Here is a 20,250-nt window from a genome sequence, read left to right on the forward strand (position 1 = left end):
ATGCCATATTCAAGTTTGCTGATGACACAACTGTCATTGGCTGAATAAAAGGAGGTGACAATTCAGCAAAAAGGTGGGAGATTGAAAACCTTGCTGAGTGGCACCCTAACAACAACCTCTTACTCAATATCAGCAAGACCAAGGAGCTAATTATCGACTTCAGGAGGAGGAAACTGGGGATCCACAAGCCATTCCTCATCGGGAGATCAGTGGTGGAGAGGGTCAGCAACTTTAAATTCGGCAGTGTTATCATTTCAGAGGATCTCTCCTGGACCCGTACGTAATTGCAATTACAAAGAAAGCACAACAATGCTCCTTTTTCCTTAGAAGTTTGTGAAGGTTCAACATAACATCTAAAACTTAGACAAATTTCTATAGATGTGTGGAGAGTATACTAACTGGTTGCATCATGGCCTGGTATGGAAACACCAATGCTCTTGGATAAAAAAATTCTTCAAATATAGTGGATAAGGCTCAGTCCATCATGAGTAAAGCTCTCCCCACCATTGAGCACATCTACTGGAAACATTGTCGCAGGAAAGCAGCGTCCATCATCAAGGATCCCCACCACTTAGATCCTACTTTCATCTTGCTGCTGTCATCAGGTAGAAGGTTCAGAAGCCTCAGGACCTCAATCCTGAGGTTCAGAAACAGTTATTACTCCTCAGCCACTAGGCTCTTGATCCAGAGGGGATAGCTTCACTCGCCCCATCAGTGAACTGTTCCCACAACCTATGGATTCATTTTCATGGACTTTCCATCTCATTTTCGTGATACTTGTTGCTTACTTACCTATTATTATTATTATTATTATTTTCTCTTTTCTAATTGCACAATTCGATCTCTTTTCTAATTTGGTTGTCCATTCTTTTGGGTATGGTGTTTCATTGATTCTACTGCGTTTCTTGGATTTACTCTGAATGCTCACAAGAAAACGAATCTCAGGGTAGTATATAGTGACATATATGTATTTTGATAATAAATTTACTTTGAATGTTGACCTTGAGCATGGCATGATCATTTGTGCCAGACCAGGTGGCTCGAGTATCTCAGAAACTTCTGATTTTCTGGGATTTTCATGCGCCACAATGTCCGAAGTTTACAGAAAATGGTGTGAGAAATAAAAAAGACAAACAACATCCAGTGAGCAGCAGTTCTGTGGGCAAAAAGAGAGAGGTCAGAGGAGAATGGCCAGACTGGTTCAAGCAGACAGGAAGGTGAAAGTAACTCAGATAACCACACATCACAACAGTTGTGTGCAGAAGAGCGTCTCTGAACGCACAAGATTTGAACTAGGAAGTGGATAAGCTGCCGCAGAGGAAGGCCGCAAACACACACTCAGTGGCCACTTTGCTAGCTACCAGAGGTACCTAATAAAGTGGCCACTGAGTGTATACTGTTGAGAATTAAGCATTATAAATCTAACGTACATTAACCAGAGTCATATAATCATACAGCCGCAGGGATCAGCCCACTGTGTACACACAAGCGATGCATTCCTCTCTGCACTAATCCCAGTCATGACCAGCTGGTGCACAGCATTTTCTGTATGGTTGAGTCAAGTGCTCTCTAGTATTTCTTAAGTAGTGAGATTCCCTGCCTCCATCACTCCTTCAGGCAGTGTGGTGCAGGCTCCTACCACCCTCTGAAGAAGTGCAATGTCTTCCTTAAATCCCCTATAACACATTACCCCATATGCCAAACACTATGAATTCATTCATTATGTGCCATGTCAAATCACGTGGGCTATCTTTCCATCATCATGAAGGTTCTTGGCAAATTTTCCTGCAGAAATGGTTTGCCATTGGCTTCTTCTGTGCACCCATTATCAATACACTTCAGAGATTGTCTGCCTGGCGTCAGTGGTTGCACAACCAGGACTTGCCCAATGCACTAGCTGCTCGTACGACCATCCACCACCTGCTCCATGACTTTTCACGTGTCCTTGATCAGTGCGGGGTGGGGGGGGGGGTGTTGCGGTTAATAGGTGCTACACCTTGCCCAAGGGTGACCTGCAGGCTAGCGGAGGGAAAGACATATCTCCACCCCGCCTTTTTAGCTCAAACCATACGGCCTTCAGTTTTGAAAACCAACATTGCAATGACGCACCTGGTCCAGCTGCTGAAGTTTGTACTCTCTCCTGTGTCTCAAAAATGTTAGAGTCAATTGGATAATTGGCTACAGCAAATTGCCCCAAGTGTGTGGGTGTGGGGCAGAACCATAACTGCAATGTTGGGAACGTGGAGAGAATAAAATAGGATTAGAGTAAAGGGTTAGCATGGAATCAATGGGCCAAAGGGCCTATTTCTGTGCTGTAGCTCTCCATGACTTTATGACCTCTGTTCTAGGAGTTTGTTTCCTATAATTGACACTATCTATGGCGGACCCCATAGGTTCCCCACTTGTCTCCTCTAATCCAAGAAAAAAACAACCAACTTTATCCCTTTCCTCTTTGCACCGGAAATGCACCATTCGAGGCAAGATCCTGGAAACCCTCCTCTCTCAGAGAGTGGCTAGAGTGTGGAAGATATATATAGTTAGATGGAGTAGATGGAGCCCGTCAGCCTGGGAAGGCAGTCCATCTAAGAGAGGGAAGGCTCTGATTCCAAACCTCCGCTGCCTTGCGGCCATACCCACTCATGGGAAAGTCTTCGGGAGTAAACCTTGAGGGCAAATCCGGAGCTGGAGTCCCTAAGGCAGTCTGACGTTGTCTTCGACCTTGTTCTGGCAACTCCTGCGACGACACTGGTGCCAAGCTGTATCGGCCCTTGCCCTTCCCTTGGACAACATCGGTGTCATGGAGAGGGGAGACTTGCTGCTTGGGCAACTGCTGGACTTCCATAGAACCTTGCCCAGGCCTGTGCCCTGGAAACCATTCCAGGCACAGATTCATGGTGCCTAAGACTTTTCACGATACTGTATTTGTCAACATGGAGCGGCGACTGAGTTTGTAAATCTGGCAGGAGCAAAGGATACTGGGAATGACGAGGGTGGAGTGCTGTAGGAGGGATGTGGAATAGGTGGCAGTGAATGAGTGCCGGGGCAGGGGTGGTGCAGGTGCAGACACACCCAGCCCTGAGACACTAGGCAAGATCATTTAATTCCAAACAATTGATTTATTGATCATTACAGAACATCTCTCTGATGCTTCCCTCTCCCTACCCTTTTCCCAACGATGATTCCCCTCCCCCTGCCCACTTCCCACTCTCAGTCTACAATAGAGACCCATATCAGAATCAGGCTCATGTATGTCATGAAATTTGTTTTTTTTTGTGTGGCAGCAGTACAGTGCAACACATAAAATTACTACAGTCCTGTGAATAAGTCTTTTATGCCTAAGACTTTTGCACTGTACAACAAATTGTGAAAGGTGATGTTGTATTGGAGTTAATCATTTTCCGAGGGTGGGGGTGTGTGTCTAAATCTAGAGAGCAAAGGTTACAGGTGAGAGTAAAAAGATTTTAAGGGTTTAAAACATTTCCACCAAGAGGGTGTTGGAACAAGCTGCCTGAGAAAGAGGCAGAGGTTCTTATGTAACATTTGAAAGGTGTTTGGGTAGGTTCCTGGACCGGAAAGGTTCAGAAGGATGTGGGCCAAATGCAGCCAATCTGATTGACATGCCCAAGTTGGGCTGAAGGGCCATTTTCTGTGCTGTTTGACTCTATGTTACGTAACTGTTGCTTCTGCTGGGTTCTATTTAATTCTAATTAAATAGTGTAATACTGCCTTTGATCAGTTTAGAATCATTGTATGGTTTTATTTTAAAGACAAAGGTGAAACACCTGGGTCGTAAACACTGGAAATTCTGCAATTTCTGGAAATCCAGAGCAGCACACACACAGAATGCTGGAGGAACTCAGCAAATCAGGCAGCATCTATGGAGGTTAATAAACAGTTGATGTTTTGGGCAGAGACCCTTCATCAGGACTGGATTCTTCCCCTTTCCCTTTCAGTCCTGAAGAAGGGTGTTGGCCCAAAATGTCGACTGTTTATTCATTTCCATAGATAAGACCATAGGATATAGGAGAAGAATTAGGCCATTTAGCCCATCACATCTGCTGCACCATTTCATCGTGCCTGATCCATTGTCCCTCTCAACCCTGTTCTCCTGCCTTCTCCCTGTATTCCTTCCTGCCCCAACTAATCAAGATTCTATCAACCTCTGTCTGAAATATGTCCAGTGACTTGGCCTCCACAGCCAGCCGTGACGATGAATTCCACAGATCTACCATCCTGCCTGACCTGCTGAGTTCCTCCAACATTTTGTGTGTGTGTGTGTGTGTGTGTGTGTGGGTGTGGGTGGGTGTGTGTGTGTGTGTGTGTGTGTGTGTGTGTGTGTGTGTGTGTGTGTGTGTGTGTGTGTGTGTGTGTGTGTGCACGTGCGTGTGTGTGTGTGCACGTGCGTGTGTGTGTGTGTTTCTCTGAAGCACAGTCAATACTTCTTGTGCCTTTGTGCCAGATCTCAGCTGGGGTCAGAGCTCAGATTAAGGTACCTGGCGCTTGAAGTAAACACACTGTTGTAGGACATTTGTTAATTGACTCTGAGTGGCCATAAAGCTCAGCAATAGTGCTTGCGATTGCCATGGGGATAATTAGGAGGGTATTTATCATCTCCATTTGCAGCAGCCAGCAAGCTATCAGGTAAGTCTCAGAGTCCTTTTCGTAGTGCACAGAGGAGCTTTCTTGATTATACCATGAAAATGATTCAAATATAAATTGTTGCCGGGGGAAGGACTGCAAAGTGAACCTCCAGGGTCAACCATGTTACTTTCTGTTAGATGACAGGCCTGATTTATTCTGCCTCAATAATAAAAATCAGGAGGTGGTAATGCTCAGTGGTTTCCTTCCACTGCCCACTCTGCACACAAAGCATCCGACCCAAACTGTTTCGTACCTCAGCCAGTAGAACCTGCATTTGCATACGAGTGGCTCTGCTCCAGCTTGGTAGACCCAGTCCCAAAGAACCTCATGTTGTAGACTTCTCCTCCCTTCCTTCCCTGTCCTGATAAAGGGTCTCAGACCAAAAGGTTGACTGCTTATTTCTCTCTGGAATGGAAAGCATTCTGGAAGTGCACACTTAAGCTCATATAAACATTGCCTTGTCATTCGGTAAATGCACTCTGTACATATGCACATTTAATCACACATAAACATTGTCTTGTCGTTTTGCTGTCATTACGCTGAGTGTATACACTTCAATGTATATCCTCATAATGGGTCCTAAAGAGTTGGTGCTTTCCCTTCTCCCCCACCCCATGCATGGCAGAATATTCCCTTTCTTCATTAATGGGGATGTGTAAATGTTGCTTGCATGTTGTACCTAAGGTAGAAATTTCTGTTTATGACTGTATCTACATTGTGGGGTGCTTCATGTTCTAATACAGTTCTAGTCCTAAGTTAACTTTGTGGGTAATTAAAGATGGTATGTCCTGGTGCCTAATAATACAGGCTGGTTCGCTCTCCGCAGAGACAGAGAGATTGAGCTGTCAGGAGTTCAAACCGGATAAAGTATGCGACTGTATTGTGTTTTCTGGTATATAATCTCCCTGAAAATATTGGCAGCTTTCTTTTTGCTATTTTCATTCATTTTTGTAAGTTTGATTTTTGTCGCACCTAATAAATACCCTTGCGCTGAAGCGCTAAGCAGTGCCAGCCATCTTTTCCTTCAGCCATAACCTACTCTTTCCACATGTAACACCCTCTTCCTGATGCGCTGAGTTCCTCCAGCATTTTGTGTGCGCTACTTTTATTATTGAAGATTAGTTTTGTTTGTCACATGTGCATCGAAATGCGTCGTTTGCATCAAACACTAACACAATCCGAGGACGAGCTGGGGGCAGCCCGCAAGTGTCGTCGTGCTTCTGGCGCCAACATAGAATTCCCACAATTCACTAGCCTTTACTAACCAGATGGTCTGTGGAACTTGGGAGGGAGCTGGAGGTCTTGGAGGAAGTGTCTCCTTATCCATCATCGCACTATAACCACTTCAAGTTACTGAAACAGGCGTTGCAGCAGAAGCGCACGTTGTGGATTTCAGAAAGCGGAAGTTGGGAGAACGCACACCAATCCTCATTTAAGGGCCAGTGGTGGAAAGAGTGAGCAAACTCAAGCTCCTGGGCATTAGCATCTTGGAGGATCTGTCCTGGGCACAGGGCATCGACGCAATCACGAAGAAGGCACACCATATTCTCTACTTCATTAGGAGCCTGAGGGGACTGAACAGGTTCCACGCTGCTTCTTTGTTTCGTGGCTGTTTGTGGGGACGATGAACCTCAGGGCTGTATACTGTATACCTACTTCAATAATAGAGGAACTTTGAATCTTTTGTTTGCACTATTTATTCATCTTTGTAATTTTATGTACTGTTGCAACACAGTACTGTTGCCAAAAAACAAAGTTCACATCACCTAAGTCAGTGATAATAAATCTGATTCTGATTTTGATATCCACGCTCCAGTAATCCAATAGTCACTATTTGGAATTCTGTTGGCCCGCTGATGATGTATACCACACACCCTGTCACCCCACCAGGCCCTTGTCTCCAGCATTATGTTCAACTACACTCTTGGAACATCTCCTGCTCTTTATTTAAAACTCACTGGGACCCACACTCTCTTAATCTCATCTGATTCATTGGAAAGATTATGCCAAAGTGTCACATCTAAAAAAAGGAAATTAAAAATGTGTGGGGATTTTAATAGTAATAATACCCAACATCACCTAAGACCATAAGCCAAAGGAGCAGAATTGGGCTGCTTGGTCCATCTTCCTACCATGGCTGGTTTATCTTCCCTCTCAACCTGATTCTTCTACCTTCTCCCCATAACCTTTGACACCCTTACTAATCAAGAACCTATCAACCTCCGCTTTAAGCATACTTAATGACTTAGCCTCCACAGCCATCTGTGGCAATACATTCGAGTTTCATCACCCTGTGGCTAAAGAAGTTCCTCCTCATCACTATTCCAAAGGCACATCTTTCCATTCTGAGGCAGTGCCCTCTGGTCCCAGTCTCCCCCATATCCTCTCCATGTGCACTCTACCTATCCTTCAATATTCAATAGGTTTCAATTTCTTCATTTCTGAGTCCCGAAGGTGCCAGAGACTCAGATCTTCCTTTAGTACTTTACAGCATTTGAAGCGTAGGCATGGTTTTAACATTTGAAATGTGGTGGAAAATTTCCCTCGAGGTCAGATTCCCTGCAGCATAGGAGAACAAGGTGAATTTGATAGAGGTATATGAGGGGTATAGATAAAGTGAATACATGAAGGCTCTTTCCCCTCAGGTTGGGTAAGACTAGAACCAGAGGTTTAAGGTGAAAGGTGAAATGTTCAAGAGGAATGTGAGGGAAACTTCTTCACTCCAAGGCTGGTGCAAGTGTGGAATGAGCTGCCAACCGAAGTGGTAGATGCAAGTTTGAATGAGTACATGAGATGAGAGGAGTTTGGAGGGCTATGAACCAGGTGTAGGTAAATGGGATAAGGAAGAAGACCAGGTCGCCATGGACTAGGTGGGTGATGTAGTACTCTTATGACTCTTTGACTCTCTCTCTTGGGCAGAAGTAAAAGATCCCATCGCACCATTTCTGGGCAGACAAGGGATATCTCCCAGAGTCCACACCAATATCCACCCCTCAGACTACTTTTCTCCTGAGGCTATCAGGTGACAATAGACAATAGGTGCAGAAGTAGACCATTCGGCCCTTCGATTACCATGGTGATTTCCATGAGGTTCAATATTCAAGCTTCAAATTTATTTATCACGTATGCATTGAAACATACAGAGAAATCTGTCACAAACAAGAGAAAATCTGCAGATGCCGGAAATCTGAGCAACCCACACAAAATGCTGGAGGAACTCAGCAGGCCAGGCAGCATCTATGGAAGATAGAATGGTTAACGTTTCAGGCTGGAACACTTCAGCAGGACTGGAGAGAAAAAAAAGCAGAAGAGTAGATTTAAAAGGGTGGGGGGGGGGAGGGAGAGGAAACCACCAGGTGATAGGTGAAACTTGGAGGGGGAGGGATGAAGTAAGGAGCTGCGAAGTTGATTGGTGAAAGAGACAGAAGGCCACAGAAGAAAGAAAAAGGGGGAAGGAGCACCAGAGGGAGGTGATGGTTGGGCAAGAAGATGTGAGAGAGGGGTAAGGGGATGGGAAATGAAAAGTGGGGGGGTGTTGGGGGATATTACTGGGTTTAAGAAATTGCTGTTCATGCCATCAGGAGGTTACCCAAATGGAGCATAAGGTGTTGTTCCCCTAACCTGAGTGTGGCCTCGTCATGACAGTGGAGGAGGCCATGGATGGACATATCAGAATGGGAATGGGAAGTGGAATTAAAATGGGTAGCCACTGGGAAATCCTGCTTGTTCTGGCGGACGGAGTATAGATGCTTGGCAAAGCGGTCTCCCAATTGACGTCCGGTCTCACCAATTTGCAGGAGGCCACACTGGGAGCACCGAACACAGTACGTGACCCCCCAACAGACTCACAGGCGAAGTGTCGCCTCTCCTGGAAGGTCTACTTAGGGCCCTGGACGGTAGTGAGCGAGGAGGTGTAGGGGCAGGTGCAGATCTGTTATTTGCATTAACAACCAACACACCAGATGATGTGCCTGGGGCAGCTTGTAAGTGTTGCTACACTTTCCAGCATCAACATAGCGAGGCCATAATGCTCGGCAGAGCAACACAGACCATGTTGATTATCAGACCCTCCTATGTTCATATTGGTTCTTCTGATTCCACCTTTCTGCAGTGAATAGAGATCAAAATGCTGTGTATATCCAAAAGCAGTGCATACTTTTAGTATGCTAGAATACTAAAATAAAAACAGAAAAACACTCATCAGGTCAGTCAGTATCGGTGGGTAGAGAAGCAGAGTTAACCCTCCCCTTCCCTTTGTGAAGTTTCTTCGACCTGCATTGTTAATATTGTATCCCTTCCCACAGATACAGGCTGACCTGCTGAGTGTTTCCAGCATTTTGTTTTATTTTATGATTCAAAAACATAAAAACATTGTTTATTGTCATCCATAAGTTGAAGAAATATATGGGTCGGCACAACATCGAGGGCCGAAGGGCCTGTACTGTGCTGCAGTGTTCTAGGGTCTAGTGTCTAATAAGTTTAAAGTAGCACGTGGCCAAGTGGTTAATGTGTTGGACTAGCGATCTGAAGGTTGTGTGTTCGAGCCCCAGCCAAGGCAGTGCGTTGTGTCCCTGAGCAAGGCACTTAACCACGCATTGCTCCAGTCCACCCAGCTGAAAATGGGTACCGGCAAAATGCTGGGGGTTAACCTCGTGATAGACTGGCGTCCTATCCGGGGGGGGGGGGGGGGGAGGAGGAAGGGAGTCTCGTACTCTCAGTTGCTTTGGGCCACGGAAACTGGTATAAACACAGGCCTGATGAGCCTATAAGAATCAGGACAGACTTTAATAAGTGCAAAGTAGAACGAAATGATTAGGGTAAATGCAAGCAGGTTTTTTCCACTGAGGTTGGAAGGAACTACAACTAAAGGTCATGGGATAAGGGTGAAAGGTGAAATGTTTAAAGGGGACAGGAGGGGAAACTTCTTCACCCTGATGGCTGCCAGCACAAGTGGTGCATGTGAGCTCAGTTTCAACATTAAAGAGAAGTTTGGATAGGTTACGTAGATGGTAGGGTTATGGAGGGTTATGGTTCCTTTGCAGGATGATGGGCATAGGCAGCTTAAATGGCTCAGCATGGACTAGATGAGCCAAATGGCCTGTTTCCATGCTGTACTTTTCTATGATTCTATGACTATCTGATGCAGCAGAAATATATATAGTAAGCATAAAGAAAATAAAAAACTCAATAAATATAAATACATTTAATATAAATATATGATATTATATAAATATAAAATTATAACTTCTAATGTAAAATATAAAATGTACTCTTCATTGCTTGTAAAGCAGTTTGGGATGTTCTGCCGATGTGACATTGCCCTTGTAAACGAGATTCTTTCCTTAACAAAGGCAACATTACACTGTTACTGTAACTATCACATTCTTCACACCATTGCGACAATGCAACAAAACTTTGCAACATTATAAATAAACTGACACAGTGCCAAATAGAATGCTACACCGTGTGCTATTGATAATTGTTCAGTGCTCCCACCAGACCCCACCCTACACTCCCACAGACTTCAAACTTGACAGAAGAGCTAAGTTAAAACATAGCTCATAGAGTAATTTATCCCCAACTACCTGCTGATATATTACAATTTATATCATAACTCATAGAAGCAAAGTTCCGTCTGCATCTCAAACTGAGTAATTTATCCCCAACTACCTGCTGATATATTACAATTTGATTGGATAAACAAATGTACATTAGAGCATATTATTCTCAAAGTAAACAATATGCCCCCCCCCCCACTCTCTCCACCTCCAGCAAGGTAAAGCCTTGGGATTAGACTCAGTTTTGTTCAAATCACCTTCCTGTTATTTTTTTTAACCAATATATCTTGGCAATTTTGTATATATCTACGCATTGTTCCATCAGCCATGACTTTGCCTATTCACTTAATCTATCCATATCACCCACCCCTGCATTCATCTTTATCTATTAGCAACATTTAAAAGGTCCTTGGATTGGTATATAGATAGAAAAGGTTTAGAAGGATATGGGCCAATTGCAGGCAAATGGGAACCTGGCTTGACAAGGACCAGATGGGCCAAAGGGCCTTTTCCATGCTGTATGACTCCACTGCTCTGTGACTCATTGACTCACAGTCTACTCCGCCGCCTAGATTTTGTATCAAGGCTTGCCCTGAGCCATGATACACCAGGGAGAATGCCATTGTCCGTAGGCATTATCTTGTGGCGGAGAATGCCATTGTCCATAGGCATCATCTTGTGGCGGAGAATGCCATTGTCCGTAGGCATTAACTTGTGGTGGAGAATGCCATTGTCTGTAGGCATCATCTTGTGGCGGAGAATGCCATTGTCCGTAGGCATCATCTTGTGGCGGAGAATGCCATTGTCCGTAGGCATCATCTTGTGGCGGAGAATGCCATTGTCCGTAGGCATCATCTTGTGGCGGAGAATGCCATTGTCCGTAGGCATCATCTTGTGGCGGAGAATGCCATTGTCCGTAGGCATCATCTTGTGGCGGAGAATGCCATTGTCCGTAGGCATCATCTTGTGGCGGAGAATGCCATTGTCCGTAGGCATCATCTTGTGGCGGAGAATGCCATTGTCCGTAGGCATCATCTTGTGGCGGAGAATGCCATTGTCCGTAGGCATCATCTTGTGGTGGAGAATGCCATTGTCCGTAGGCATCATCTTGTGGCGGAGAATGCCATTGTCCGTAGGCATCATCTTGTGGCGGAGATCAGGAGGCAATGCCTACAAAACATTGAATTTCTCCGTGGTTCCTGGCAGGTGGATAACCTTGATGCTTAGCTGGAAGTTTGGTGCTATGAGCTATGATTGTTTTAATAGGGCTTTGGTGGACTCTACACCTCAGAATTCTTACCCGTCAAGTGGAGAAATTTATCACCAGTGAAGGATTTTATCACCTCCCTGAATAAGAAGGCACAGCAGCGCCCCCACTTCCTGAGGGGATTGAGGCAAGCAAGGCTCCCTCCACCCCATCTTAAATGAATTTTCCAAGAGTGCCATTGAGGGCATCCTGACAGGCTGTATCTCCATCTGGTATGGGAGCAGCAGAGCATCGGACTGGAAGACCCTACAAAGGACTCTGAGAACACCTGAAAAGATCAAAGGGGTATCCCTACCATCCATCAGGGACACTTTATCAGGAGCGCTGCATACGCAGGGCCCTTAGTATTATTAAGCATCCCACCCATCCATCCAGCATCCTCTTTATCTTTCTACCATTGATGCATTAAGGCAAGAATGGTCAAGGTGGGAAATAACTTCTTCCCTCAGGCCATTTGTCTTCTGATCTCCCTGCTGCATTGCATTCGAAGTGTCACCAATTAATTTATTCCATATCTTACAATATTTAATTCATGCACTTTATTTATTTATGCACAATTCACTTGGAGATTTGATTCTTACTTTTCTAAGTTATTGTGTGTTGTATGTGTGCTTTACACCCTGGTCCAGAGAAATGTTGTCTTGTTTGATGGTAAACATGTGCCTGGTTAAATGACAATAAACTTGACTTCTGTTCTGCAACTCTCTGAGAACATCAACAATTGATTCGAAAAGAAGATGCAGAAAAAAGTCGCCGACATGTTGTTGGGACCAGAGGGCTTGAATTATAAGGAAAGACTTGATAGGTTGAGTCTTTTTTCCCCTGGAGCACAGGAGGTTGAGGGGTAACCTTGCAGAGGTTTATAAAGTTACAAGAGGTATAGATAAAATGGGTGATCACAATCTTTTTCCCCAGGGTAGGTGAGTCTAACACTAGGGGACATAGGTTTAAGTGGAGAGAGGGAAGGTTTAAAGGGGGACCTGAAGTTTATGCTTTTCATAAAGAGGGTGTTGGGTATGTGGAATGAGCTGCCAAACAAGATAGAGATGTGTCCAATTACAATGTCTAATAGACATTCAGATAGGACAGGGATATGGACCAAATAAAAGAAAATAGGACCAGCTCAGAAAGGCATAGATGAGTTGGGCTGAAGGGCCTGTTTCTGTGCAGTATAACTCCATGACTCTAATAAGTTCTGGCCATTTTGTGTGATCACATCAGACTGATATTACTAGACCAGTTTGGTGCGCTGGTTAAAAAATATTCTGTATCATTTATAAAGGTGTGATATTGTGTATCATTTATAAAGGTGTGATTACAATCCTTAGGTCTGAAGCTGAAACTCTGAACAACTCTGTCAATGAAATAAAATCATGAATTTGTCTGTTAAAGATAAAAACCCCTGAGCACTGATAAAGCAGATTAACTCGTCATTGGTGTCGGTGAGATGGTACTCTGTATGAACTGGATTCTATTGGTAACAAAACCAAACCCTTGAAAGCTTCCAGTCCTAGGCTCTCCACCATCAGGGAATCCTTAAGAAGGTGGGTTTATCAGTAAGGATCCCCACCATCCAGGACATGCCCTCTTCTCATTACTATCATTGGAGTCTGAAGACACACTCACAATGTTTTAGGAATAGCTTCTTTCCTTCTGCCAACAGGTGTCTGAATGTTCCATGAATACTCACTATTCCTCTTTTGCTCTATTGATTTATTTTTATCGTAATTTATAGTAATTTTTATGCCTTACACTGTACTGTTGCTGCAAAATCAACAAATTGCACAGCCTATATCAGTGATAATAAACCTGATCGTGATTCCTCTGCCATCAGATTTCTAAACAGACAATGAACCATGAACAATACGACACGATTTTTGCTCTCTACTTGCACTACTTAATTTTCAGTATATATTTTTTATTGTAATTTATACTATATTTCCTGATTTACACTGTTCTGCTGTTGCAAAACAACAAATTTCAAGTAAGATAGCACTGTGCAAAAATCTTACGCACATATATGGCTAAGACTTTTGCACAGTACTGTAGTAATTTTATGTATTGCACCGTTCTGCTGCTGCTAAAAAAACAAATTTCATGACACATGTGAGTGATGATAAACCTGATTCTGACATGGGTACCTATAGTGGACTGAGAGTGGGAAGGGGGCAGGGAGAGGGGAGGGAGTGGGAAGCACCAGACAGACATCCTGTAATGATCAATAAACCAATTGTTTGGAATCAAATGACCTTGCCTGGTGTCTCATGGCTGGGTGCATCTGCACCCATGCCACCCTGCTCCTGGCACACCTTTCCTGCCACCCGTCCCACACCTCTCCCGCAGTGCTGTACCCTTGTCATTCCCAATATCCTTTGCTCCTGTGAGAATTACAAACTCGCTCTCCACTCATGTTGATAAATACAGTATTGTGCCAAAGTCTTAGGCATCCTAGGCACCAAAGTCTATGTTCACATAAGACTTTTGCGCAGTACTGTACGTCAGTGACAATAAACCTGATTCTGATTCGTCATGGCAGTTCCAGGAAGTGTCGGCTCTTACCAGGTTGGGAGGAAGTGAGTCCAGATGTTCACGGTCTCATTCGTCAGCTGGAAGAGGCTGAATAAGCAATCCGTGGCTGTGCATCTTGGCTGGCGGTAGCCAAAGATAATGCTGTGTTCGTGGAAAACCTGCAATGCATATAAGGGCACAAAATTAAAGAAGCACTAGATGTTGTGCCAGGCTGATGTGACTCACTTTGGATGGATTGTGGAGAGAACAGAGCTCACAAATACTCATGGTGCACCCAGCTATAATGGGACAGCAAACTCTATGGCTTGTTGGAACATTCTAAAATAACTAATCTAGAGGTCTTAAGGTTTAAGATTAGCTTTATTGCAACATACACATTGAAACATTCAGTAAAGTGAGTCGCTCGTGTCAACGACCTACGCAGTCCGAGGACGTGCTGGGCACAGCCCACATGATTCAAAGTTCTAAGCTGAAAGTAAAATGTTGTTATCAGAGTACATATATGTCACCAGTTACACCTGAGACTGATTTTCCTGTGGGCACACTCAGCAAATCTACAGAATAGTAACTGTAACAGGATCAATGAAAGATCAACTGGAGTGCGGAAGCCAACAAACTGTGCAAATGCAAATATAGGTAAATAGCAATACATAATGAGAACATGAGATACCCAAGATCCCAGGAATGAAAGGGTTAATATATGAGAAGCATTTGATGGTTCTGGAGTTTAGAAGAACGAGGGGTGATCTCATTGACACTTTCCAATTATTGAAAGGCCTAGAAAGAGTGGATGTGGAGAGGAAGTATCCAATAATTGGAGAGTCTAGTACTAGAGGGCACAGCCTCAGATTAGAAAGATGCCCCGTAAAACAGAGATGAGTGATTTCTTCAGCCAGCATGTGGTGAATCTGTGTAATTTATTACCAAAGATGGGTGTGGAAGACAAATTATTGGGTTTATTTAAAGCAGAGGCTGACAGGTCCTTGATCAGTAAAGCTTTCAAGATGAAGACTGGAAAATTAGGGCTGAAAGGGAAAATAAATCAGCCATGATGAAATGGTGGAGTAGACTCGATGGGCTGAATGGCCTAATTCTGCTCCTGTATATTATGCTGAAAACATGAATTTACTTTCCTCTACGTTCTCTCTCACCTTTACAGTATTACACCTTTGCAGTCTAACACGATGCACTGTGGATCTTTGATGTAGTGACTGGCCTTCTGTACTTCCAGGTCCAAGGCCCAGGAAATGTGAAGGTTATGTCATGCACAGTAGTCGGCATTACTTTCTTTTAAAAGATGTAAATCTTCCCAATTTATGACTTCTTAATGAGAGGGCTTTATTGCAAAGTTTGCAGATGATATGAAGATAGGTGGAGGGACGGGTAGTTTTGAGGAAGTAGAGAGGCTACCGTAAGACTTAGACAGATTAGGAGAATGGGCAAAAAAGTGGCAGATGGAATACAGTGGCAGATGGAATACAGTGGCAGGTGGAATACAGTGTCAGATGGAATACAATGGCAGGAAGTGCATTGCTTGCACTTTGGTAGAAGAAATAGAAAGAAAATATAAAAAAACTGAGGTGCAAAGAGAGTTGTTAGTTCTTGTGCAGGATTCCCTGAAGGTTAATTTGCAGGTTAAGTCTGTCGTGAGGAAGGCAAATGTGATGTTAACATTTGTTTCGAAAAGATAGAATATAAAAGCAAGGATGTAATGTTGAGAAAGCACTGGTGAAGCCTCACTTGGGGTATTGTGAGCAGTTTTGGGCCCCTTATCTTAGAAAGGATGTGCTGAAAGTGGAGAGGGTTCAAAGGAGGTTCACAAAAATGATTCCAGGATTGAATGGTTGTTATATGAAGAGCACTTGATGGCTCTGGACCTGTATTCTGTAGAATTCAGAAGAATGAAGGGTGACCTTATCGAATGGTGAAAGGCCTTGATTGAGTGGATGATTCCTACAGTGGGAGAGTCTAAGACCAGAGGACACAGTCTCAGAATAAGGGGTGTCCTTTTAGAATGGAGATAAGGAGGAATTTCTTTAGACAGACGGTGGTGAATCTGTGGAATCCTTCTCTACAGGCAGCTGTGGAGGCCAAGTTTCTATGTATAAACGCAGCAGTTGATAGACTCTTGGTTGGTCAGGGCGTGAAGGGATACGAGGAGAAGGCAGGAGATTGGGGCTGAGGGTAAAATTGGATCAGCAATGATAAAATGGCAGAGATGACTCAGTGATCCAAATTCTGTGGCCTAATTCTGCTCCTATATCTTATGGTTTTATGGCTTTCATAACGGAACCATTCTATTAGACCTCTGTACATTTCTCATGATGTGATGACTGAAACTGGATGTAGTTTTCTAGATGTGGCCTAACTAGAGGCGTTACACAGTACTGTGCAAAAGTCTAGGTGTGTGTAATATATACATGCACAGTACTGTATTTCTGGAAAGTCTTCAGTGCCTCCTTCCAATTTCTCTGCCATTTCTTCATTCCTTGGCATAATCTCTTTGGCTTTAGTCAGCAAAGAACCTGCAGTAAGTTTTGCTAACCTTTTCCTATTTGCGTATCAACAGGACTTCTTAAAATCAGTCACTGCAGCCAAGTTTTATTTCCTACTCACACTGTTCTTATCAGTTCTGAAATCTTCCCAATCCTTCTTTTTACCGTCCCTTCTGGCAACATTATAAGCCCTTCCCTTTGATCTAACACCATCATTAATTCCTCTTGATAGTCATGGTTGGATCACTTATCCTGCTGGTTCATTCTTGCCTTCAAGGCATGCACTTCATTATTATTTCATATGTTATTTATTAGAATATTTGGGCCGCAGCGGCCTCACAGCTTCTGGAACCCGGGTTCAATCATAACCTCCGACCTTAACTGTGCAAAGCTCACTTGTTCTCCCTGCAGCTGCAAGGTTTTCCTCCCATACCACAAAGTCATTTTGGGTGGTAGGTTAATTGGCTACAGTAAATAGCCTCAGAGTGAGTGAATGTGTGAGTGAGTGTGTGAGTGTGTGTGCGTGTGTATTTGCAGAATAAGGAGTGTCTGAATAACAACTAACCCTCTAGACCATGTCTGCATACTTTTCTGCATTGATTTGCTGCCACATGATTGGTTTATTAGATATCTGCATTAACGAGCAGGTGTACAGACGAACAGTACTGTACAAAATTCTTAGGCACATGTATATCGCTATAGTGCCTAAGACTTTTGCACAGTACTGTAGTAACTTTATGTGTTGCACCATTCTGCTGCCGCAAAATAAAACAATTTTCATGACGTGGGTGAGTGATGATGAACCTGATTCTGATACGGGTCTCTATTGTGGACTGAGAGTGGGAAGGGGGCAAGGAGAGGGGAGGGAGTGGGAAGCACCTGAGAGACATTCTGTAATGATCAATAAACCAATTGTTTGGAATCAAATGACCTTGTCGGGTGTCTCAGGGCTGGGTGTGTCTGCACCTGTACAAACCTTCCCCCCGGCACGCCTTCTTTGCCACCTACCCCACACACCTCCCGCGGCACTCCACCCTTGTTATTCACAGCATCCCTTGCTCCTGCCAGATTTACAAAATCACTCTCTGCTCTACGTTGAGAAGTACAATACCGTGCAGAAGTCTTAGACACCCTAACTATATGTGTGTGCATAAGAGTTTTGCACAGTACTGTACAAATGGGAGGGCAATAATTGGAGAAATGGGATGGTTGGGATGATTGAGAACCAACACTTGATAGGCTGAATGGCCTCTATGTCATTATAAATATCAGAAAGAACATAACGAGGATGGTCATGAACCTCACTGCATCATATTGACCATCAATCGTTGATCTTTATTCCCGGGGCTCTGGTGAGTTCTGGTTCATGATGACTGTTATAAATTGAAATTGTAAGTTAGGTCAATTGTGAAGTACTGTAATATTGTATTAATGTGATTCTGTAATCATTACATTGTAGCGGTGTGCTACAAGCAGCGCTAAAATTACGACACGGAGTCGGTAACTGCAGTCGAAGGAAAAACTTTATTCGAAAACTTCAGCCTCACTTTTAAGCCTCTGTCAACCGGCCCCCCATGGCGAAGAGGCTCCAAAGCTCTGTGCTCGCAAACCCCCGTAGGCTATCTAATTGTGAGTCGGTTCGGATACGCTAGGAAATGAGGCGCTACATAACCCCCCCCCAGAACCGGCGATACACCCCCCAATGTCCACAGCCTGGGCCAGAACCTGCTTGGGAGGTCGGCCTCTGCGCCGAGGCGCCGGAAACTCGGCCGGTTGCGCCAGGTCCACATGGGCCGGCTTGAGGCGGTCCACCGTGAAAACCTCCTCCTTCCCCCCAACGTCCAGCACGAACGTGGACCCGTTGTTCCGGAGCACCGTAAACGGCCCCTCGTATGGCCGCTGCAGCGGTGGCCGATGCCCGCCCCTTCGTACAAACACAAACTTACAGTTCCGTAGGTCTTTGGGTACGCAGGTCGGGTGCCGCCCATGCTGTGAAGTGGGTATGGGGGCCAGGTTACCGAGCTTCTCGTGAAGTCTGCCCAGGACTGCAGCGGGTTCTTCCTCTTGCCCCCTCGGGGCTGGTAGGAACTCCCCGGGGACGGCCAGGGGCGCGCCGTATACCAACTCGGCCGACGAGGCGTGCAGGTCGTCCTTGGGCGCTGTGCGGATGCCGAGAAGGACCCAGGGAAGCTCGTCCGCCCAGTTGGCTCCTCGCAGGCGGGCCATGAGGGCCGACTTCAGGTGACGGTGGAAACGCTCCACTAGCCCGTTCGACTGTGGGTGGTAGGCAGTGGTGTGGTGCAGCTGAGTCCCCAAAAGGCTGGCCATAGCTGACCACAGGCTGGAGGTGAACTGGGCGCCTCTGTCGGAGGTAATGTGGGCTGGTACACCAAAGCGGGATATCCAGGTGGCGAGCAGGGCTTGGGCGCAAGATTCGGAGGTGGTGTCGGTGAGCGGGACCGCCTCTGGCCATCTTGTGAACCGGTCCACGATAGTCAGGAGGTAACGCGCTCCGCGCGACACTGGCAGGGGGCCCACGATATCCACATGAATGTGGTCGAAACGCCGGTGGGCGGGATGGAACTGCTGCGGTGGGGCTTTGGTGTGCCGCTGAACCTTGGCCGTCTGGCAGTGCATGCACGTTCTGGCCCATTCACTGACCTGTTTGCGGAGACCGTGCCAAACGAACCTGCTGGAAACCAGCCGGACAGTTGTCCGGATGGAGGGATGCGCCAAGTTATGAATGGAGTCGAAAACACGTCGCCGCCAGGCTGCGGGGACGACCGGACGGGGCTGGTCGGTGGCGACGTCACAGAGTAGGGTCCTCTCACCTGGGCCCACGGGGAGGTCCTGGAGCTGCAAACCAGAGACTGCAGTCCTGTAACTCGGAATCTCCTCATCTACCTGCTGTGCCTCTGCCAGTGCCTCAAAGTCTACCCCTTGGGAAAGGGCATGAACGGTAGGGCGAGAGAGCGCATCCGCCACGACATTGTCCTTACCCGAGACGTGCCGGACATCCGTTGTGTATTCAGAGATGTAGGACAGGTGGCGTTGCTGGCGGGATGACCAGGGGTCGGATGCTTTCGTAAACGCAAAGGTAAGCGGTTTGTGGTCCGTGAACGCGGTGAAGGGCCGACCTTCTAGGAAGTACCTGAAATGCCGGATTGCCAGGTAGAGCGCCAACAGTTCCCGGTCAAAAGCACTGTACTTGAGCTCGGGTGGCCGCAGGTGTTTGCTGAAAAACGCCAGGGGTTGCCAGCGACCTGCGATGAGCTGCTCCAGCACCCCACCGACTGCCGTGTTTGATGCGTCCACTGTGAGGGCGGTAGGGGTGTCCATTCTGGGATGTACTAGCATTGCGGCGTCAGCCAAAGCTTCCTTCGTTTGAACGAAAGCGGCGGCGGACTCCTCGTCCCAGGTAATGTCCTTGCTCGGACCCGACATCAGGGCGAACAGGGGGCGCATGATCCGGGCAGCTGAAGGGAGGAAGCGGCGGTAGAAATTGACCATACCTACGAATTCCTGAAGGCCTTTGATCGTGGTGGGTCGGGGGAAGTGGCGGACCGCATCTACCTTAGCGGGCAGAGGGGCTGCCCCGTCTTTAGTAATCCTGTGGCCCAGGAAGTCAATGGTATCAAGTCCGAACTGGCATTTGGCAGGGTTGATTGTAAGACCGTACTCACTCAGTCGGGCGCAGAGTTGACGGAGGTGGGACAGATGCTCCTGACGACTGCCGCTGGCTATGAGGATGTCATCCAAA

The 20,250-nt window shown here is 45.7% G+C and overlaps 1 protein-coding gene across 8 annotated transcripts in view; it reads right to left on the reverse strand.

The window, feature by feature from the left end:
- Nucleotides 1-20,250, reverse strand: part of LOC132382593 (membrane progestin receptor gamma-B-like) — a 127,812-nt gene that overhangs the window by 36,080 nt on the left and 71,482 nt on the right. For all 8 annotated transcript variants that reach the window (XM_059952956.1, XM_059952959.1, XM_059952954.1 and 5 more), the window contains exon 3: nt 14,026-14,153. In XM_059952956.1, the coding sequence (XP_059808939.1) occupies nt 14,026-14,153 (128 nt within the window). The remainder of the gene's footprint in view (nt 1-14,025; nt 14,154-20,250) is intronic.

Source organism: Hypanus sabinus, chromosome 28 (genome assembly GCF_030144855.1).
Source record: "Hypanus sabinus isolate sHypSab1 chromosome 28, sHypSab1.hap1, whole genome shotgun sequence".
Taxonomy (NCBI): Eukaryota; Metazoa; Chordata; class Chondrichthyes; order Myliobatiformes; family Dasyatidae; genus Hypanus; species Hypanus sabinus.